At 44.3% G+C, this 23375-nt stretch overlaps 1 protein-coding gene across 1 annotated transcript; it reads right to left on the reverse strand.

The window, feature by feature from the left end:
- Nucleotides 1-4105: 4105 nt before the first annotated feature.
- Nucleotides 4106-23324, reverse strand: LOC124622688 (myogenesis-regulating glycosidase-like). The gene is made up of 5 exons (XM_047148478.1): nt 23195-23324; nt 15499-16469; nt 11520-11954; nt 6935-7091; nt 4106-4302 (listed from the first exon to the last, which is right to left on the reverse strand). Exons 1-5 carry the CDS (start codon nt 23322-23324, stop codon nt 4106-4108), a joined length of 1890 nt encoding a protein of 629 aa, XP_047004434.1.
- Nucleotides 23325-23375: the final 51 nt, after the last annotated feature.

The following is a 23375-nucleotide window of genomic DNA, read 5'->3' on the forward strand; positions in this document are numbered from 1 at the left end:
CTGGTCAGGTGGATACAGGGTTATAAATAGAAATTCAAATAGGGGTATTGCAAGAGTAGGTTTAGTAACGAACAAAAAAATAGAAGCGCGGTTAAGTTACTACGAACAACATAGTGAGCGCATTATTGTAGCCAGGAAAGACACGAAGGCCACGTCTACCATAGTAGTACAAGTTTATAAACTAATTAGCTCCGTAGACGACGTAGAGGTTGAAGAAATGTATGATGAGATAAAAGAAATTATTCAGATAGTGAAGGGAGACGAAAATTTAATAGTCTGGAATTCGATAGCATGAAAAGGAAGCGAAGCAAACATAGTAGGTAAATATGGAATGGGGATAAGGGATAAAAGAGGAAGACACCTGGTAGAATTTTGCACAGAGCATAACTTTTCATAGCTAACACTTGGTTTAAAAATGATGAAAGAAGGCTGCACACGTGGAAGGGGCCTGGAGACACTGGAAGGCTTCAGATAGATTACATAATGGTAAGACAAGAGATTTATGAACACATTTTGAATTGTAAGATATTTCCATGGGCAGATGTGGGCTCTGACCACAATCTATTCGTTATGAAATGTAGATTAAAACTGGAGAAACTGCGATAAGGTAGAATTTAAGGAGATGGGATCTAGATAAACTGAAAGAACCAGAGGTTCTAGAGAGTTTCAGAGAGAGCATTGGAGAATGATTGACAAGAACCAAGGAATGAAATACAGTAGAAGAAGAATGGGTAACTTTGAGAGAAGAAACAGTATCGCAGCAGAGGATCAAGTAGGTGAAATGACGAGGAATAGTAGAAATCTTTGGGTAACAGAAGACCTATTGAACTTAACCCCTGGAACGAGAAAATATAAAAATGAAGTAAATGATGTAGGCAAAAAGGAATACAAACGTCTCAAAAATGAGATCGACAGGAAGTGCAAAATGCCTAAGCCAGGATGGCTACAGGACGAATGTAAGTATGTAGAGGCATATATCATTAGGGGTAAGATAGATACTGCCTACAGGAAAATTGAAGAGACCTTTGGAGAAAAGAGAACCACTCCTATGAATACCAAGAACTCAGATAGAAAATCAGTTCTCAGCAAAGAAGGGAAAGCAGAAAGGTGGAAGGAGTATATAGAGGGCGATGTACTTGAGCGCGATATTATGGAAATGGAAGAGGACGTAGATGACGATAAAATGGGAGCACTTGACAGAGCACTGGGAGACCTAAGTCGAAACAAGGCCCTGTGAGTAGACAGCATTCCATTAGAACTACTGATAGCCTTAGGAGAGCGAGCCCTGACAAAGCTCTATCATCCAGTGAGAAAGATGAATGTGATAGGTGAAATAGCTTCAGACTCCAAGAAGAACATATAAATTCCAACCCCAAAGAAATCAGGTGTTGACCGGTGTGAAAATTACCGAACTATCAGTGTAATAAGTCACTGCTGCAAAATATTGTTTACAAACGAATGGAAAAACTGGTAGAAGCCGACCTCGGGGAGGATCAGTTTGGATCTGTAGAAATGTTGGAATACGTGAGTCAATACTGACCCTACGACTTATCTTAGAAGGTAGGTTAAGGAAAGACGAACCTACGTTTCAAGTACTTGTAGACTTAGAGAAGGCTTTTGACAATGGAATACTCCCATCAAATTCTGAAGGTGGCAGGGGAAAAATACAGGAAGCGATAGTCTATTTACAATTCGTACAGAAGCCAGATGGCAGTTATAAGAGTCGAAGGGTATAAGAAAAATTTGGAGAAGGAATTGAAATCTATGGAGAATAAATAAAAAACTTTGCGCTTTGTCGATGACATTGCAGTTCTGTCAGAGACAGCAAAGGACCTGGAAGAACAGTTGAACAGAATGGACAATGTCTTGAAAGGAGGATATGACATGAACATCAATAAAAGCAAAATGAGTGTAATGGAATGTAGTCGAATTAAATCAGGTGACGCTAAGGGAATTAGATTTGGAAATGAAACACTTAAAGTAGTAGATAAGTTTTGCTACTTGGGAGCAAAATAACTGATGGTGGTCGAAGTGGAGAGCATATAAAATGTAGAAGGAAAGCGTTTCTGAAGAAGAAAAATTTGCTAACATCGATTATAGATTTAAGTGTTAGGAAGTCTTTTCTGAAAGTATCGTGTGGCTGTGGATTGGAAGTGAAACATGGACGATAACTAGTTTAGACAAGAAGAGAACAGAAGCTTTCGAAATGTGGTGCTACAGAAGAATACTGAAGATTAGATTGATACATCGCGTAACTAATAAGGAGCTACTGAACAGGATTGGGGAGAAGAGGAATTTGTGGCACAACTTGACTAGAAGAAGGGATCGGCTGGTAGGACATGTTCTGAGGCATCAAGGGATCCCCAGTTTAGTATTTCAGGGCAGCGTGGAGGGTAAAAACCGTAGAGGGAGATCAAGAGATGAATACACTGAGCACATTCAGAAGAATGTAGGGTGCAGTAGTTACTTGGAGATGAAGAAGCTTGCCAGGATAGAGTAGCATGGAGGGCTGCATCATACCAGTGTCTCGACTGAAGGCCACAACAACAACAATGAACTTTGGGCTCCAGGGCAACCAACTCTGAAATGTCTCGTGGAAAATACTAATTAATATCGAATTAACTGGTTTTAATGTGACTTAACTGATTTTAATGTAAGTGGTTCTGTAATAACAGATATTTTCATCTAATCTGTTGCGAGCAACTTGTCGTTCAGTGTTGATCGTTGGTTGCGTTTCTTAGCAGACAATATACCTGCTGTCATGACAGATATATCACTATATAAATGACACTCATTCGGATATGAGGAAAAGTAATTTCAACAGGAGGTGGTTACTATGCAAAAAAGACTGTTCCACTTGGCAAAAATATCTTTCCGAAATGATTCAATGGAGAAAAGGCTTTTAAGGCGAGCATTAATACAAATTTAATGGGAATATAGAAGGTCACTAGCGTGTGTGTTTCGTGATGGATTGTGTTATAAGATTCTGTTTTGAAATAATCATCACAAATTCCATAAACCAATAAAAACAGTTGTTGTGAATGGCTTGGAGTCGGGATTACTTTATGCGAAAGTGAATAAGTAAGTCATGTCTATTTTCCTTAGATTCATACCCGCTATTTCTAATCAAGCTCAGTATACCTGAAGGCACTAAAGGACAACCTCAGTTGACATGGAGTCTCATAGTCACCCAACACACTTCCAAACACCATCTGTACAGTCAATTATTCTCTTAGAAGCGTTTGCTAATGACATGTCTTTGATTCAATGGACAAACCGTCAGATGCTAAAATGGAAAACTCGAGCCCCTTCAGGTAACTGCAGTTCCTCGTTCAGCTATCACGATACAAATAGCCTTGCTTAGCACACGTTCATCCATCATGTAATTCCTTTCTCATTCTACATAAACCTTGAAGGACATTACCATCTGATGGATGGACTTCCTCCCGACATTTGTGCGTGAATTTTACGAGGGCGTGCTGAAAAGCAATGCCTCTGAATTTTTTTAGAAGAAAACTCTCAGAGATTTTTAAATAAAAGAAACATTCTAAACATTCCACAACCTTATCTTCGTGTCTACATATTTGGAGCCTTCTGTCGCCTACCGACTCTTAATTGCAGCTTGTAATATGGTTGTGTGAAAAGTCACTATGTCAATGTGCGAGAAACAGCAAGCTGTAATAGAGAGTCGAGTTAGAGTTGTTGGTCTACACGTGGAGTAGCCTCTCCTTCAGCATGACAATTGCAAGCCACAGACGAGAACTGTGACCTCCGCAAAAGTAAATATTTAGATGTGTTGAATGAAGATGAAAGATCTTAATAACGTTTATATCATTTTTCAGCATGCTCTCATAGTCTGAAGAACAACAATTATATGCAAGCACAAGATGCAACGAATACAACACACCACCAGCTTGGACCAATTGGAAGCCTGAAACACGGTTGCAAAGGTACGTTTTATGAATAAACTGCGCACGTTATGTTAACCAAACGTTTATTAGCAGCAGGCGCCATACACGATCATATTAGCAGAGATCCACCACTGCGCTGACACAAGGTTGAAGCAGCAGCCATACAAAGTGCCCACACATGCAGCCAGCGCGAGCTAGGCGCTGGCCCTGGTGAAGTAGGGCAGCGTGTCGAGGGGGGCGGCGTAGCCGTGCAGCCAGGTGGGTCCCTGTATGACGGGGTGCTCGGGGTCCACCTCGTCGCGCCACCTGCCCTCTGGCAGGTAGATGTCGCGGCTGACCGCCTTGTGCGACACCACCGGCGCCACCAGCACGTCGTCGCCCAGCATGTACTCTGTGCACAGGGAAAACACACACTGTCACCACACAGGCCATCCCAGGTTATCTCATGTAAACATGCTGTATAGAATCTTTTGTTGTGCAGCCCTTTACTCTCCTCAAGAATCTCATCTCTGCTGCACGTATTTTCGCTGTCTTGTTTCCGTTTATTTATACAAAACTAGCTTCCATCTGACAACAATGGTATCAGGTGTCGAGTAACAGCCGCTCCCAGACACAGTAGAGGGTTATTTTATTTACTGTACACTCAGTTTCAGGCTTGTGCTCATCTTCAGGTTGTTTACATCCAGTTACATGTTCCACACTTAATGCTGAGGATCGCAGTTTAAAAACAAATTATGAGATGATGACTGAGTAGACCCCACTTAAATAATTGCAAGATGCTAAGCGACGTGTGTTGCAAAATATTATAATACTTATATATAGCTGTAACATCCATTCCCTTTCCACATATCACTAAAACCATTTTTGCAAAATTATCCCAATTTTTTACACGTAATATGTGTAGTATTTACCTTGGCAACTGCTGGTACTTCTGTGTTACGCCTTTTCAAGTTCAGAGACGTTACATACACAAAAATATAACACATACTACAGTTTACGAAAATCAGTTTATGCGATTATGTAACGACACTTTCATTTATAATATATGGAAAGGTTTCTGGCAAACTGTATAATTTTGTAGCCATTGTCAATTTATTATGATTATTCTTTCTTTTCTCAGACGTTATGTCTAGTCAAAAATTATTATTATTATTATCAGCCATTTCTTTAAAGATGTGGAAATTACTTCCTTACCTACTTATTCATTGAGAACGAGGGGTGAATTGGAGCTATCTATGTAAATATCGAGCTCTTCAAGGGGATTCATTTTCTTTCCTTTGTTCACAGTGTGTAATATGTTCAGGTGGTCTTTAATGATTGAGACTAAGTGTCTGTGTTGCTTCAGATGTGCTGCAAAAGTGGATGTATCAAAATTATTTAGCGAGTTGGCGTACACGTGTTCCCAGTATCTTAAAGTGAAACATCTTCTTGTCTAGACTCTGTAGACCTGTGGGCAGTTCTCACATGGAAGCTTGTAAACATCTGATTTGTTGTGACATTGGCTATTTGTCCATAATGTGTATATGTAACACCTCAGAACTTCTTAGCTCTAAGCTCTTTGACCATAACCACTACTTTCCTATGTGAACACGTTAGATGTTGAATTGCATGTGCATCCGAAGTCATCGCCATCTGTTATATCAAAATCATTACCTGCAAGTCCAGTAATAACTATTGTGAGTAATACCCAGCTAATTTGTAAGACATTGAAATATTCTTATAAAAAATGTGACGAATGTAATGTCAAAACGAGACGGACAGTACAGTTACAGGTAAGTTCTTCAATATTTTGAAACTCATGTCATTTATGAACTTCCAGTTGCTTCAGTTATGTATGTATCTTCAGTATCATATTATTTGTCTTTTATTTGAACAGTGGTCTCGAATATTCAGCGTTGAAACATGTAATTGAAAGTTAACCACCTGAAGATAGGCTAAACCCGAAACTAGTGGTGTATTGAATAAAATAACTTTCTGTTTTCACTGGTAGCCGTTATTATTCTACACCCTACAGCGGAACAGACGTAGAGTGCAACTGCATCCATTGTCGACAAAATTCATAGAGTAATACTATCGCCACACTATTATAAAATGTAATTTTTGTATCTTTCCGGGTTTTTAGTTAAGCACTTTATTTATTATTCCACAAATGACGTGAAAGTTGTGCACCTTTTCGTCTACATCTTTATCATAATCAGATTTTCTGCCGAAACTCAGATATTTTAAATGTAACCCTGTATAATTATTTTGTCGTTAACTACGATTTTCACTGTGCTGAGTATGTAGCTTCAAAGGTCATAACTTTCTTTTAACGTAATAAAATTTTAAGAATGTGTTCCTTATATTTTCTGTTTAACGTATATGTTGCTAACTGGAAGTCCACTTGCTTGTATCATCTGCAAATAGTGGTTCAGTTAGATTACTGCATTTATCTAATTTAATTCCTGGTTAATCACGGGATTTCCAGTTCTTAAGGGCATAGTGAATGTAAATAATAAAAATAGCTGCTCTTCCATGGTGCATTGCTTTTAAAGCAAAGCTTATATCGAAGAAATTGACTTGGCAGGCTAATACCGCTCTGGGTCACGAAATGTTACGTCAGCCTGAGCACCGCGTTCCCTCGCGGGAACCTGAGTGATGGTCCCTGGAGTTGTACTGTATCTTGAGTAGTGGTGAAACTTTTAAATTGTCTTAAAATGTCTCCACAGAGAAAGCCGTCAATAGTTACGTGGCGTCTCCGAAAACTTATCATCTGCGTTCGCTTTGGACCACTGTGACGAGCGACGTCTGCCGTGTTTACCGAGGATGTCTGGAGCTGTCTTGTGTCGTCCACATCTCTTCAAATTTTAGGTTGTTTCAGTAACGTCTTGGTTCTAGCAAGGAGCTTAGGTTGATGCCCAGTGGTAAGAGATATCGTGACTAAGATAATCTAAACTGGAATATACTCTGAAAATGACAGAATACGGGAAAGTGTGCTTAATAACTGCATACATAGGAATGTGATAGGAAGCCCCCGGTCATACCTGAGTCGATGGTGAGAGCGGTGGCGTCCTCTGGGTCGACCCACCAGACGGGCCTGTTGACGGGGGTGCCGTCCTCTGCAGCCTTCTTCATCAGCTCGACGATCAGCGGTCCGTACTGAGCGTGCAGCTGCGTCAGGTTGCGGCAGATGTCCATGGTCTGCAACACGGTCAGCAGTTACAGCGTTACAGCTCAAGTGAAACTCTTTATAGTGTTCAGGGATGAGTAAATAGCTCTCTTCTCAGGATATACACTACTGCCCATTAAAATTCCTACACCACGAAGATGACGTGCTACAGACCCGAAATTTAACCGACAAGAAGAAGATGCTGTGATATGCAAATGATAAGCTTTTCAGAGCATTCACACAAGATTGGCGCCGGTGGCGACGTCTACAACGTGCTGACATGAGGAAAGTTTCCAACCGATTTCTTACACACAAACAGCAGTTGACCGGCGTTGCCTGATGAAACGCTGTTGTGATGCCTCGTGTAAGGAGGAGAAATGCGTTTCCGACTTTGATAAAGGTCGGATTGTAGCCTATCGCGATTGCGGTTTATCGTATCGCAACATTCCTGCTCGCGTTGGTCGAGATCCAATGACTGTTAGCAGAATCTGGAATCAGTGGGTTCAGGAGGGTAATACGGAACGCCGTGCTGGATCCCAACTGCCTCGTATCACTAGCAGTCGAGATGTCAGGCATCTTATCCGCATGACTCTAACGGATGGTGCAGCCACTTCTCGATCCCTGCGTCAACAGATGGGGACGTTTGCAAGACAACAACCATCTGCACGAACAGTTCGACGACGTTTGCAGCAGCATCGACTATCAGCTCGGAGACCATGGCTGCGGTTACCCTTGACGCTGCATCACAGACAGGCGCGCCTTGCGATGGTGTACTCAACGACGAACCTGGCTGCACGAACCTGGGTGCATTTTTTCGGATGAATCCAGGTTCTGTTTACAGCATCATGATGGTCGCACCCGTGTTTGGCGACATCGCGGTCAACGCACATAGGAAGCGTGTATTCGTCATCGCCGTACTGGCGTATCTCCCGGCGTGGTAGTATGGGTTCCCATTGGTTACACGTCTCGGTCAACTCTTGTTCATATTGACGGCACTTTGAACAGTGCAAATTACATTTCAGATGTTTTACGACCCGTGACGCTACCCTTCATTCGATCCATGCGAAACCCTACATTTGAGCAGGATAATGCACGACCGCATGTTGCAGGTCCTGTACTGGCCTTTCTGGATACAGAAATTGTTCGACTGCTGCCCTGGCCAGCACATTCTCCAAATCTCTCACCAATTGAAAACGTCTGGTCAATGGTGGCCGAGCAACTGGCTCGTCACAATACGCTAGTCACTACTCTTGATGAACTGTGGTATCGTGTTGAAGCTTCATGGTCAGCGGTACCTGTACACGCCATCCAAGCTCTGTTTGACTCAATGCCCAAGCGTATCAAGGCCGTTATTACGGCCAGAGGTGGTTGTTCTGGGTACTGATTTCTCAGGATCTATGCACCCAAACTGCGTGAAAATGTAATCACATGTCAGTTCTAGTATAATATATTTGTCCAATGAATATCCGTTTATCATCTGCATTTCTTATTGGTGTAACAATTTTAATGGCCAGTAGTTTATATATATTGAAGAAAAAGCAGGAAGTATTAGTGTTACACTACTTATATTGTATCATACTAGAATCTGGGTTCTCGGAATTTTAGTGTAGGTCTCTTGTGACACGAAACATGTGTTTCAACGCGTATCTCAGCATAGGTTCCTTATCATTTCCGTGAATCTCTCTCACTCACTTTTCAGCGACGAATTTTCTTCACCAAGTGGGGGACAGCAATCTTGTCAGCTGTTGTTCACGATAAAATAAAATATCACGTGCTTATTGAAACTGCGTTCTTTGCTCATAATTTAATGTCGATTCTTTTTGTTGTATTTTCGTAACATACAAGACACAAGCGCGCTATATTGGTTGCAGTGGTTCAAAAGAAAATGCCTTATATTAGGATTTCGATACGGCTAAACCAAGTGGATGAACTGGTTGAAGATAGAATTCTCAGCCCTGAATTAGGTTTACAATATGACTATTAATAATAAACGCTCTTTTTGTCCACGCGACTGTAATGTTGGATGTACTTTAACATTCTGTACTTAAGTAGTAATTACACTCCTGGAAATTGAAATAAGAACACCGTGAATTCATTGTCCCAGGAAGGGGAAACTTTATTGACACATTCCTGGGGTAAGATACATCACATGATCACACTGACAGAACCACAGGCACATAGACACAGGCAACAGAGCATGCACAATGTCGGCACTAGTACAGTGTATATCCACCTTTCGCAGCAATGCAGGCTGCTATTCTCCCATGGAGACGATCGTAGAGATGCTGGATGTAGTCCTGTGGAACGGCTTGCCATGCCATTTCCACCTGGCGCCTCAGTTGGACCAGTGTTCGTGCTGGACGTGCAGACCGCGTGAGACGACGCTTCATCCAGTCCCAAACATGCTCAATGGGGGACAGATCCGGAGATCTTGCTGGCCAGGGTAGTTGACTTACACCTTCTAGAGCACATTGGGTGGCACGGGATACATGCGGACGTGCATTGCCCTGTTGGAACAGAAATTTCCCTTGCCGGTCTAGGAATGGTAGAACGATGGGTTCGATGACGGTTTGGATGTACCGTCCACTATTCAGTGTCCCCTCGACGATCACCAGTGGTGTACGGCCAGTGTAGGAGATCGCTCCCCACACCATGATGCCGGGTGTTGGCCCTGTGTGCCTCGGTCGTATGCAGTCCTGATTGTGGCGCTCACCTGCACGGCGCCAAACACGCATACGACCATCATTGGCACCAAGGCAGAAACGACTCTCATCGCTGAAGACGACACGTCTCCATTCGTCCCTCCATTCACGCCTGTCGCGACACCACTGGAGGCGGGCTGCACGATGTTGGGGCGTGAGCGGAAGACGGCCTAACGGTGTGCGGGACCGTAGCCCAGCTTCATGGAGACGGTTGTGAATGGTCCTCGCCGATACCTCGGGAGCAACAGTGTCCCTAATTTGCTGGGAAGTGGCGGTGCGGTCCCCTACGGCACTGCGTAGGATCCTACGGTCTTGGCGTGCATCCGTGCGTCGCTGCGGTCCGGTCCCAGGTCGACGGGCACGTGCACCTTCCACCGACCACTGGCGACAACATCGATGTACTGTGGAGACCTCACCCCCCACGTGTTGAGCAATTCGGCGGTACGTCCACCCGGCCTCCCGCATGCCCACTATACGGCCTCGCTCAAAGTCCGTCAACTGCACATACGGTTCACGTCCACGCTGTCGCGGCATGCTACCAGTGTTAAAGACTGCGATGGAGCTCCGTATGCCACGGCAAACTGGCTGACACTGACGGCGGCGGTGCACAAATGCTGCGCAGCTAGCGCCATTCGACGGCCAACACCGCGGTTCCTGGTGTGTCCGCTGTGCCGTGCGTGTGATCATTGCTTGTACAGCCCTCTCGCAGTGTCCGGAGCAAGTATGGTGGGTCTGACACACCGGTGTCAATGTGTTCTTTTTTCCATTTCCAGGACTGTATTTGATGAACTTATAATGCATTTGCTCCAGGGGAAAAAAGTAAATATTGTGGCAACCTGCACGAATAAAAGAATAAACTGGCCAATGAATCAACAAGAACGACTATTGCTACTAATACCACAATCGTTGCCAAGTTGCAGACTCTGACAACCCTGACAGTGACAGTACCGTATCAGAATACTGTGCCGTCTAACGCATGCCTGTTCGACAGGTGTTGTTTCATTGCAAACGCATCGCTCGTTCTGTATTCATTCATTGGATAGTAAAGCATTGTCTTCACTATTTCGTGGGTGCGTACCGGTGTAACCAAGAAAATATTGTGACGGGTATCACAGAAACCGTTTTCGTTTGAAAATAACTACATATACGACAACATTAACTTCTGGAGCAAAAAATATTTAAGTACAAATGTTAAATGACCTCTGTGTTATTTTACCCAATTGGTAGCTGGAAAAGCAGTGGTAACACCGCTTCCCGTCATATCACCGAAGTTAAGCGCTGTCGGGCTCCGCCAGCACCTGGATGGGTGACCATCCGGTTTGCCGAGCGCTATTGGCAAGAGGGGTGCACTCAGCCCTTATGAGGCAAAATCAGGAGCTACTTGATTGAGAAGTAGCGGCTCCTGTCTCGTAAGCTGACATACGACCGTGAGAGCGGCGTGCTGTCGACATGCCCCTCCATATCCGCATCCAGTGACGCGTTTGGGCTGAGGATGAGACGGCGGCCGGTCGCTACCGTTGGGACCTCATGGCCTGCTCAGGTGGAGGTTTTTAATTTCTCTCCATTCACTCGAAAACATCTGACCGTACAGTGTAGCTCTATATGTAGATAAAAATTTCTTTTCGAAATACGTGTCTTTTTTTCCTTAATGTGAAATTTTTTGTGCGTCACGTACCGTATGAACGCTGTGATGCGACCTTATACATGGTTCGTATAAATACAGAGCGACACATACCATTAAATAAGCGCTCAACTCACCTCGTTGTCGAAGTCCCAAGGCTTGACGTGGAACCTGATAGCCGGCATGAAGGTGGTGGCCTGCAGCCAGCGGATGTACAGGTCGTAGGTGGGGTAGCCGCCGTGGTTCTCGGCGCCGCCCACCTGCTCCGGCATCACGAAGGGGTAGCCGACCATGCTAAGCTGCAGCAGCTTGGGCACCAGCGTCTTGAGGCCGTTCTGGCCGCTCCACGCGGTGTCGATGACGTCCATGAGGAAGAAGTTCGGCAGCTGCTGGCTCTCGACGCCGGAGCGCAGCGTCACCATGGGCCCGAACTGGGCGCCCGCCCTCGAGTACTCGTCCGAGATGGCCACCGGGTTCTTCTCCACCGGCGTGATCTCCGCCGGCTGCGGCACGTAGCTGGACTCGCCGTAGTCGAACCTGAACGTGTCTATCCCTGTCTCATTGCGAAGTGTCTGGAAAGAGATTAAGAATGCAGTGGCGTACCGTGAGAGATGAAGCAAACGACGGCTCCTGTTCTCTACAGGGTATACAAGCCGACGTCAGAGCGGGAGACAAAGATAGAGAAAGTATGGGAGGATATCGGACGGTTGATAAATTATGTAATCTTCGTAGGATATTGGAATGCGGTAGTAGGGGAAGAAATAAAAGAGAGAGTTCCTGAAGAATATAGGATTGGTATTTGAAATAGGATGGCAGAAAGGCAAACTGAGTTGTGCAATAAAGGTTAATTACTAATACATTGTTCAAAATTGGAAGGTGGGGAGCTATAAGTTGCAATGGCGGGAGACGCGCCGATATTTGGAATGGACATCGTAGTCAGAGAAAGAGTCCGAAATCAGTTGTTGGATTGTGAGGCGTAGCCACAAACAGGTACAGTCTCGGGCCACAATCTTGTACTGATGGAGAGCAGGCTAGAGCTTAAAAGATTCTCCAGAAAAATCAATGAGAAATGAAGTTGGGCACTGAAGAATGATGAGAAGCGTCCTATGCTCTCTAAGGCTGCAGTTACTGCAATACTGAACACAACAGCGGGCAGTCCGCTTGAAGAGGTATGGAAATCTCTGAAAAGGGCACTCACACAAATCGAATACAGTAGCGTATGTACTAGTATGGTAACTGCGAAGGAACTGTGGGTAACACACGAAAAATTTCAGTTGATCGGCTGGAGAAGGAAGTTGAAAAATGCTCAGTTTGAGATAGAAATATCGCAATTAAGAAAGAAAAATCTAGGAAGTGTAGTGAAGCCAAGGCGACTTGGTTTGTAGGAAATCAAAAAGGAATGGTCGCCAGGACGAGTGATATAGAAAAGTGAAAATCTTTTTTTTTTTTCAATGAAAATCAAAGGCATCAATTTTCATACTGAAAATGGAATCCTACTGTTAAACGAAGAGGTAAGAACGGATACGTGGAAAGAGTATGTTGAAGGTAGGAGTAAATGTCCGATGACGCGACAGAAGAAAAAACGAGAGTCGACATGGAAGGCTCACACATTCCGCTATTAGAGTCAGAGTTTAACAGACCTTCAGGAGACTGGTGATCAAGAAAGGCTGAGGGCATAGGCAACATTCCTTTGGAATTTCTCAAATCGAGAACGACCCCACAAACGTCTTGGAATCTCATGCAACCAAGTTCCTGATAATAATAATACACATAAGAAAGGTAAAGGAATTTGTGGAACAAGTTTCCTTTAATTTACGTCTATGGTCACAATCTTTTATGTTTAACAGATTACCGGCTTCGGTCCTTAATGACCATCATCAGATCTGTCTCACAAAAACAATGTCCTAACGCACTGCAGCCATAGTGGCATAGTCAACTGTTAAATGCGGAATCAGCACCAGCATATACGGGTGACTGTGTTTTTTCGCGACGATGTCGCAGCTTCTGAAATTTGAGGAACGTTTAGGTAACTATCAGTCTGTCTTTCTGAAACGGGACACGTGGGAGTAACTTCTGACGTTTCGCTAGGTAGTGGATTAAGGCTTACGAAAACTGAAGAAGCTTTCGTAAGATTTTTGGAACCAGAAAAAGGCATCCACACTATAAAATTGTGCATGGTGTTCGAAATACTGAAAACAGTAAAAGTAAGCTATTGGAAAGAGGGTTGCTATTAAGTGTGTAACAAAACCAGGAGGGAAAGATACGAATGGGAGTGCTGAACGAAGTGCTCGAATTATAGAGGGTTTAAGACAGGAATGCGATCCTCCGCCCGTATCGTTCAATCAGTACATTGAGGAAATAATGACGGAAATAAAATAAAGCTTCAAGAGTGGGATTATAATTTAGGGTGAGAAGATATCAGTGAAAAGATTCGCTAATGACACTGTTATCCTCTGTGAATGGTGCGAGGAATTACGTAACATTGACTAGAATTTACAGTCTAATGATTACACACAATGGATTGAGTATAAATAGATGAAAGAGAGGAGTAAAGAGCAATGGTGGAATTGAGATTAACGGAAACTTTAGCATAGAAATTGGTGACCACGAAGCAGAAAAGTTAAATAATTCTGCAACCATGGAGACAAAGTAATATATGACAGAAGAAGTAAGGAAGTCGTAAAAAGCAAATTAGCACGAGCAAAGAGGTCATTCTTTGTTAAAAGAAGTTTATTAGTATCAAAGGTAGGCCTCAACTTGAGGACCAGATACGCAGAATGTACATACGAAGCACAGCACAGTATGGCAGTGAATCGTGAACTGTACAAAGATAGGAGAGAAAGAGAATCGATGAGTGAGATGTTTTACAGTAGGAAGGTGCTCAAAATTAGGCGGACTGTAAGATAACGTATGAAGAGGTTCTCTGCGGAATCAGCGAAGAAAGGTAAATACTAATACGAAAAAGGGAAAGGATGATAGAACATGTATTATGATATCAGCGAATAAGTTTCTTTAGGGGGGGGGGGGGCTGTAGGGCAAAAAACTGTAGGGGAAGGCAGAGATTGGAATACATCCAACATGTAATTGAAAACGTAGGTTACAGACTTTTACTCTGTGATGAAAAAGTTGCCACAGCTGAAGAATTCGCAGAGGGGCTGTATCAAACGAGTCATAAGATAGATGACTTAATAATAATGAAATTTCTACTAAAGGACTATGCAAGGGAGTCATATTGTTATGACTAGATGTGCGTACAAACGAGAAGAATAGAAAACAAAGCGCCACAGATATCGTTAAATGGATGATTTAGCAACTAGCTTCAGGTTTTAGAAAACCCAGGTACAGCAGCACATTGTTCCCCAACACATATTTATTTCTGTGAATCATCTTCATTTTTTATCAGAATGCATTCAATCAGTCTCTAAGTTCTCATTTCAATGAGATACAATAGGTACCTCATTCGCTCGTCGCTTTGAAAAAGACACCGAAGTCTTACTGGCAATGTCATCCAATAGTGGGTATTTGAGATGACTAAAAGTACAATCAGAAGTTAAGCTGAAAAATATGAGTTTTGAGAAACAGCAGCTATGGATTTAAAAGGAAAATTGGATTGAATGTTTCCAGATAATTTATTCTGCACCAAGTGCTGCATGTAATTAATTCTGTAGTCGGATAAATGTATACGGATTGGTTATAAGTTTAATGAATTGATGAAAAGTGTATCTAAATAAATGAATGAAAAGCCTACCAACATACTCTCGACTGACAAATGTCCCCTAGCTATCTCCTTTTATAAAATGCTCTTGAGTGAAGTCACGAACTTGATGACCTACAGACAAAAGTACTGCATGCCTGCGGCGTACATTAAATGCAAGATATTCTAATTACTCATCATACGATATATCCATATCGGCTACCTAGTCATTTCATATATTCTCAGTAGATGTTCGTTTGCAGGACGTAATGTCTCTAAGCGTTTTACAGAATGTACTTCTAATTCCTTCTGAAAAGTCAAAGATGAATATGATTTTTCTTTTATATGGGTTACAAGAACCGCAAGAAGCTCTGCAAGCGATTGATTGTATTTAAGTAGAGGCATACTATGCTGCTACTCACCGAAAGTTTGTCCGTCCACCAAGCTGCTGCGTCTGGGTTGGTGAAGTCGACAACGCCGCCATATCCCCTCCACCAGCGAGTGGTCGTGCTGCCGTTAGTGTTCTGCACGAGGTACCCGTTGGCCAGCGCCTCAGAGAAGTACGGCTCGCAATTTTCGTTTACAAATGGGTGCATCCACAACGCGACGGAGAACCCTAGCGCGTGGAGGTCATCCGTGAGCGCACGCATGTCGGGGAACTTGGTCGTGTCGACGGTCATACTGCCGTAGCAGGTTTCCCATTTGTCAGATATTTCGATAACGCTGTAGTCGAATCCGTGCTCAATTATATTGGCGACCCTGTCCCTCACGTTGTCTTCTGGAGGCGCCACTGTCCAGATGGGGTATGTTGCCATGCGTTCGTCTGGGATCTCGTCGGGCTTGCCCATGTACGTCTGGACGACGTGCTCGTGCGCCTGTCTCGGGTCCTCGTACGAACACAGCTCGAACTGCAGCACGTTGTCTGTTCGGTTCTCTGGGTAGGGAGACATATTCTGGGCAACGAAGCAGAGTTTGTTGAGCGTCTCATCGGTGTTCTGGTCGATGAAGAGAGGACTGTTTGCATGAACGCGGACGGCTCTGCCGTCGGAGAAGAGCCAGTAGCGCGAAGCGATGGCGGCGTGGTCTCTCTTGTTGGTGACGTATGCGTAGTGGTCGTACACGTTCTGCTCCGTTGGCCACTTCTGGTAGGTCGATTCGATACCTCCGTAGATGTGACTCGAAAGGTGGCGCTGACACATTCTGATGGGCGCGGTCGGAACGTCAATCGTCAGCCGGCCTTCAAAACAACGGCCCGCCCTGTCTTGGCGCCGCAAGACGACCCTGGAGCTTCCAAAGTCGAAGGACTCCTCATCCAGACGTCTCTCGTGGCGCGGAGCTGCAGGTAGCTCGTCTCCTGGAACTTCGATGTATCCCAGTTCCACCTCCTGGCCGCCTAAAACACGCAAGTAATTATCTCCTGTGAGTGAATTTGCTGTAGTCATAAATATAATAAAAGAGAGCTATTATGAAACACTGAAGTACACTAGAACACAAATTTATGATTGCCATAAAGGGAACTGAAATCCTTCAATAATTGAACACCAGAAACATGTAGCGCGCTATATCCCACAAATGGCTGAATTTTAATTCTTCTTACGGATTTAGAGGTCTACGTCAGCGTTTTATGTACAAGTAACGCCACGACTACAGTAACCTCTACTGACATTCCACTATACCATTGTTGTTCAAACGTTCGACAAGCTACACTTATTCTCTAGCATGCACCGAGTAGCTATTATTCCGACATTAACCCCTGATATGTACTTGCCAATATCATTTCCATATCTCTTATTATTACACACATTCAGTCTCACGCCTGGGGTAACATTAGATCATAAGACGGACTACAACTTCTCATGTAGACAAGTCATGCAGCATACATGAAGCTCTTTCAGAATATTATTCTAGAGTGTGTGGCGATTGAATGTTTCATTCTATACAACTGCACAGAAAGTAACAATAACACGAAAAGCGCATTCACTTTACCATACGTGTTATGTAGACAGTTTCCTTACAAGAAAACAGTACTAGAAAGGAACCCCACTCCATATATTGAAACTATCGCTTTGCGTTATTTGAAATCATGCCACAATCAAACACATTGATATATCTGAGAGAGGACACGAAGTTGGCTGCTCCTTGGCCACTATCAAGAATGTCACCATGTATGACAGTCGTACTGGAGCACATTCTACTTTAGTTGGAAAATTCCACGTTTTATGCAAGCAATCTGGCAACAATATTATTCTGTCGTATCATTATATACTTTAACAATATTCGTCTCGGAATGTTTCAGTAAAGGCGTTAATAACAATTATACCCTCACATACAACACCTTCCCATTTGTCACGTAAAGTCTGTGTAGTAAAAATTTCATTTAACTCGCATGTATTCTCCTTGCAGCTGTAATTTTGCCATACTCTCAGGGAAAATATTACCACAGGCGTCAAACAACGCTGTTTGATCAGCGAAACGTTACAGGTGAGCGCTCTTAATTCTGCGACATTTTCTGCGTCTACACCTACTTCTACTTGATTGCTCTGCATTTCACGTTTCAGGGGCGGGCAGAGAGTTCGTAGAACCACTTTCATGCTATTCCCCTGCGACTTGACAGATTCTTTAACAGGTGGCGCTGACCAGGCGGGCAGGATGAAGAGAGAATCGCCAGACGACTTATCAGTAAGCACCTGAAGTGGTGCAGAAGCACCCATTGCTTCCTCGGCCACAAACAGGACGGAGAGTAGGGTTCTCTGAAAGAGGGCTATCCGAAGGGTGAGCCAAAGGAAAACACTCCTCAACTGCGTCATCCTCCTGTGCTCTCCGACTCTTGTTTTTAAAACCCCGGCAGTGACGACGTTAGTAGCCTTACGAGTGAGCAGCGAGGTCAAAATCACAATCAGTACATCTCAAAGATCCACTTTGATCCCCAATAATCGGGATTGGCTTAGTTGCAGAGTCTTGTTGGAGAAGAGCCGCTGAAGTAAGTTTTTACACTGTTAGTAGGTGGGTTTTTAATGTCACCACACGTCGGGCACAATTGGCAGGTAGGTGGCTCTTCTCATTACAAATAAAGCTGGTTTCTTCCTGGCCGGTACAATAAACATATACCTGATAGCCACATACCTGTAAGTGAGAGCGAGTATTTTTTTCATCACCATGTACACCGACCGAACACTTCTACATAAATGTCAGCGAATCTGAGCAGACAAGCGTTCCCTTCGAATATATCGTACCTCCCCATAAGGAAGCAGTATGGACCTCAGAAAACTGTAGGCTCCCTCGAGCAGAAGAAAAACCCGAATATTCGTGTGGGCCACTTCTGCGTTTGCCAAAAGAACCATGATGGTGGGACCAGCACGATGAGTAAAGAGGATCTGATTACCGTGACGTAATACCATACTGTCAACCTAAAGCACGTCAAAAAAATTAACGAGAGAAAGATATAATTCCTAATGAAAGTACGTAGTATGCAGTTAATCTGCACTAACCTTGACACTGTCCACCAGCCAGTCGCGTGTCTCTAAAGAGCCGGGCTGCACATGCCTCGTGAATTTATCAAAACTGAATCTGACAGTACCTATACGTGGAATAGACTTTGGAAACATGTTGGACATCACGATACGAGATAACGAAGTGTAAGGAAGGGCTGCACAAACTCCGGACACTAGGCGAAGAACAGCAACGTGACGTGCACGACCTCTCACACGGCACATGTGAGATACGCTACGCCAACGCTAAGAGGCGGAACTATGACAGCTTTCTATCACAAGACGCAAAGCGGAGTCCACTCAGCAAAGGGATGTTGCACGAGCTCCTCTGAGATAAAAAGGTTGACACAGGAGAGGAATTCGTGGCGGGCGGCATCAAACAAAAGTCAGTTAATGGCGATGGTGCAGGCAATAAGTAGGTTACTGATATTTCGGTTTCAAAGGAAGATCAGAAACCGAATAAAAAATCAATTAGTTTAATGAGAAGTGACAGTAGTTGATTACAAGCTTAAGGGGGAAAGCCGAAGTGCTTAATTTGCTAATAGTGGAACCTAAAGATAGTTTTGGAAAGGAGTAAAAACTGATTGTGAACGCAGAATCGAGGAAATTAGGCGATAAATGAAATCATCATTAGCGAACTGAATAATAAAACAGATACATTAAATACGATAGGTGTCCAACACTGAAAGAGTGAAAATAAATTTGCGAATGGTTCATGACACCCAGAGACTTGAGCGGTGCAACGGAAGTTATCCAGGAAAAAAATGAATAATTTAGAACAGATGAAACGTCCGCTTAGAAAAATTTATGAACGACTGAGCTGATAAACCTCTTATGTTATTTAATTTTCAAACAGCTGAGCAAAACTGAATGTAATCAGACCTTTCTCTCTTTACTTATTCTGATCATCACTAAACTGAGACAGAATACTTTTTTAGCGCAACGCAATCTGTCTTTCAATAATCCCTACAAAAGATTGGCCCTGACTAACAATAACCTATACCTTTCATGAATCACTGACCTCACAAAAATCTTCGTTACTAAAACAACTGCAATACAGCGTGCGCCAATACTGCCAGCTGAATAAAAGATTCTAATTACTGAAGGTACTAACTACTGATGGGCATAGTTAGCAAATGAAAGATTTTGATAGCGAACAAACAATGTATTTACCGTACCAATGTTCAAAAGTCATCATGTATACGTCAGTTCATGTTGTTGTTGTTGTCTTCAGTCCTGAGACTGGTTTGATGCAGCTCTCCATGCTACCCTATCCTGTGCAAGCTTCTTCATCTCCCAGTACTTACTGCAACCTACATCCTTCTGAATCTGCTTAGTGAATTCATCTCTCGGTCTCCCTCCACGATTTTTACCCTCCACGCTGCCCTCCAATGCTAAATTTGTGATCCCTTGATGCCCCAGAACATGTCCTACCAACCGGTCCCTTCTTCTCGTCAAGTTGTTCCACAAACTCCTCTTCTCCCAAATTCTATTCAATATCTCCTCATTAGTTATGTGATCTACCCATCAAATCTTCAGCATTCTTCTGTAGCACCACAGTTACAAAGCTTCTATTCTCTTCTTGTTCAAGCTACACTCCTGGAAATGGAAAAAAGAACACATTGACACCGGTGTGTCAGACCCACCATACTTGCTCCGGACACTGCGAGAGGGCTGTACAAGCAATGATCACACGCACGGCACAGCGGACACACCAGGAACCGCGGTGTTGGCCGTCGAATGGCGCTAGCTGCGCAGCATTTGTGCATCGCCGCCGTCAGTGTCAGCCAGTTTGCCGTGGCATACGGAGCTCCATCGCAGTCTTTAACACTGGTAGCATGCCGCGACAGCGTGGACGTGAACCGTATGTGCAGTTGACGGACTTTGAGCGAGGGCGTATAGTGGGCATGCGGGAGGCCAGGTGGACGTACCGCCGAATTGCTCAACACGTGGGGCGTGAGGTCTCCACAGTACATCGATGTTGTCGCCAGTGGTCGGCGGAAGGTGCACGTGCCCGTCGACCTGGGACCGGACCGCAGCGACGCACGGATGCACGCCAAGACCGTAGGATCCTACGCAGTGCCGTAGGGGACCGCACCGCCACTTCCCAGCAAATTAGGGACACTGTTGCTCCTGGGGTATCGGCGAAGACCATTCGCAACCGTCTCCATGAAGCTGGGCTACGGTCCCGCACACCGTTAGGCCGTCTTCCGCTCACGTCCCAACATCGTGCAGCCCGCCTCCAGTGGTGTCGCGACAGGCGTGAATGGAGGGACGAATGGAGACGTGTCGTCTTCAGCGATGAGAGTCGCTTCTGCCTTGGTGCCAATGATGGTCGTATGCGTGTTTGGCGCCGTGCAGGTGAGCGCCACAATCAGGACTGCATACGACCGAGGCACACAGGGCCAACATGGTGTGGGGAGCGATCCACTACACTGGCCGTACACCACTGGTGATCGTCGAGGGGACACTGAATAGTGCACGGTACATCCAAACCGTCATCGAACCCATCGTTCTACCATTCCTAGACCGGCAAGGGAACTTGCTGTTCCAACAGGACAATGCACGTCCGCATGTATCCCGTGCCACCCACCGTGCTCTAGAAGGTGTAAGTCAACTTCCCTTGCCAGCAAGATCTCCGGATCTGTCCCCCATTGAGCATGTTTGGGACTGGATGAAGCGTCGTCTTACGCGGTCTGCACGTCCAGCACGAACGCTGGTCCAACTGAGGCGCCAGGTGGAAATGGCATGGCAAGCCGTTCCACAGGACTACATCCAGCATCTCTACGATCGTCTCCATGGGAGAATAGCAGCCTGCATTGCTGCGAAAGGTGGATATACACTGTACTAGTGCCGACATTGTGCATGCTCTGTTGCCTGTGTCTATGTGCCTGTGGTTCTGTCAGTATGATCATGTGATGTATCTGACCCCAGGAATGTGTCAATAAAGTTTCCCCTTCCTGGGACAATGAATTCACGGTGTTCTTATTTCAATTTCCAGGAGTGTATTTATCGTCCATGTTTCACTTCCATACATGGCTACACTCCATACAAACACTTTCAGAAACGACTTCCTGACACTTAAATCTATACTCGATGTTAACACATTTCTCTTCTTCAGAAACGCTTTCCTTGCCATTGCCAGTCTACATTTTACATCCTCTCTACTTCGACCATCATCAGTTATTTTGCTCCCCAAATAGAAAAACTCCTTTACTACTTTAAGTGCCTCATTTCCTAATCTAATTCCCTCAGCATCACCTGACTTAATTCAACTACATTCCATTACCCTCGTTTTGCTTTTGTTGATGTTCATCTTATATCCTCCTTTCAAGACACTGCCCATTCCGTTCAACTGCTCTTCCAAGTCCTTGTCAGTTCATGATATCCAATATTACAAATTTACTCTTTCTGATGGACACACGTCCAGATCGTCCGCTTTCAAAATTCTGCCAATCCTCTCTCCCCACATCCACCACTCCTGGCAGCTCACCTCCAACTGCACAACGCTACGCGCTGCTCACATCCAGCTGCCCAACACTACAATAGCGCATATTCCAACAATGCCAACCAGCCACAGACTGCATGCAGCACAGCCAGTGATTTTCATACAGAGCGCTACGTGACGTTACCAACATAAAAACCTAAACAGCCTACTCACACGGAACGTTAACTTGGAAGCAAGCGCAATTAACGTAAATTCACGTCCTACTGGCCGATTTTTAGCGGACAAAGAAATTTCATTCTGTAGGCTGAACGTATCGAATAATTTCTGTACATAAGTGGGTCGAAATGTTCCCAATAGGTATGCAGCGAAACAGGTATTGGCTGGCGATGTACGTGGATATGCGATTAGAACCTCCGAAGACAGCACAACCTTTGACGGATTCATCTCAAAATTTACTGCCAAATATGAGGAAATGTCAGACAGGCATAATTATAACTTTTTTAAATCCATCCTAAAAATATGAAATGTGGAACAGTGGTCGGTCGACTGCTGTAATACATTTTTTTATAATTTTCGGTTCTGCAGAAAACGCTACTGAGGCGTTGAAACAAGTGGCCTACATGACGTTTTCAGAAATAACGGCTGACTGTAAATATGTCTACTACATGTCAGGTTGGTTGTTGCATAAGTGTTTTTATTACTCTACCATTCTGCAGAACGACGTAGTATCGTAACAGTGGAATACATGATAAACTGAAAGCGAATTAACGGTGTAATAATACTGAAGACTTATGTCCCCTCATAAGATCTGGTGAAGCAATTGGTTTGTCAATCCTTTTGCCGGTGAATTTTGTATTTTTAGTTTTGGCCATTTAAGACGCCACAACGGGTTACTCCATTCCTGCAGGAAGTTGTTCAGCTGAGAATAAACAACATAAATTTCACATCTGTTCACGCTGGTTATTATACACATTAATTAGAAGAACATCAAGAAATTTGCAGCGCTGTATAAAAGCACACTGCAACTTTTGCCTCTTCTCCTAGTGGTGGATTACAGCACCGATGGTGTACTGTGAATGTATTGTCTAGAAATGGTCGCAGACGTCGGTAGCTAAGAGTGAGCACAGAGGCAACTTTGAACAGGTGGCCAGACAGCTAGCAGTTGGCGCGCCACGCACTCACCTCTGTCAGTCAGTATCAGGACGCGTCCGGAGGCCTCGTCGTAGCGGGTGTTGAGGCCGGCCGCTGTTACGGCAGGCGCCACCAGCAAAACACCCAGCAGCAGCAGCAGCAGCGTCGGGGTCGACCACATTGCTGCGGCAGACAAGCAAGTGACGACGACAAAACAGATGGCGCTGTAGGC

This window comes from Schistocerca americana, chromosome 7 (assembly GCF_021461395.2).
Source record: "Schistocerca americana isolate TAMUIC-IGC-003095 chromosome 7, iqSchAmer2.1, whole genome shotgun sequence".
Lineage (NCBI taxonomy): Eukaryota > Metazoa > Arthropoda > Insecta > Orthoptera > Acrididae > Schistocerca > Schistocerca americana.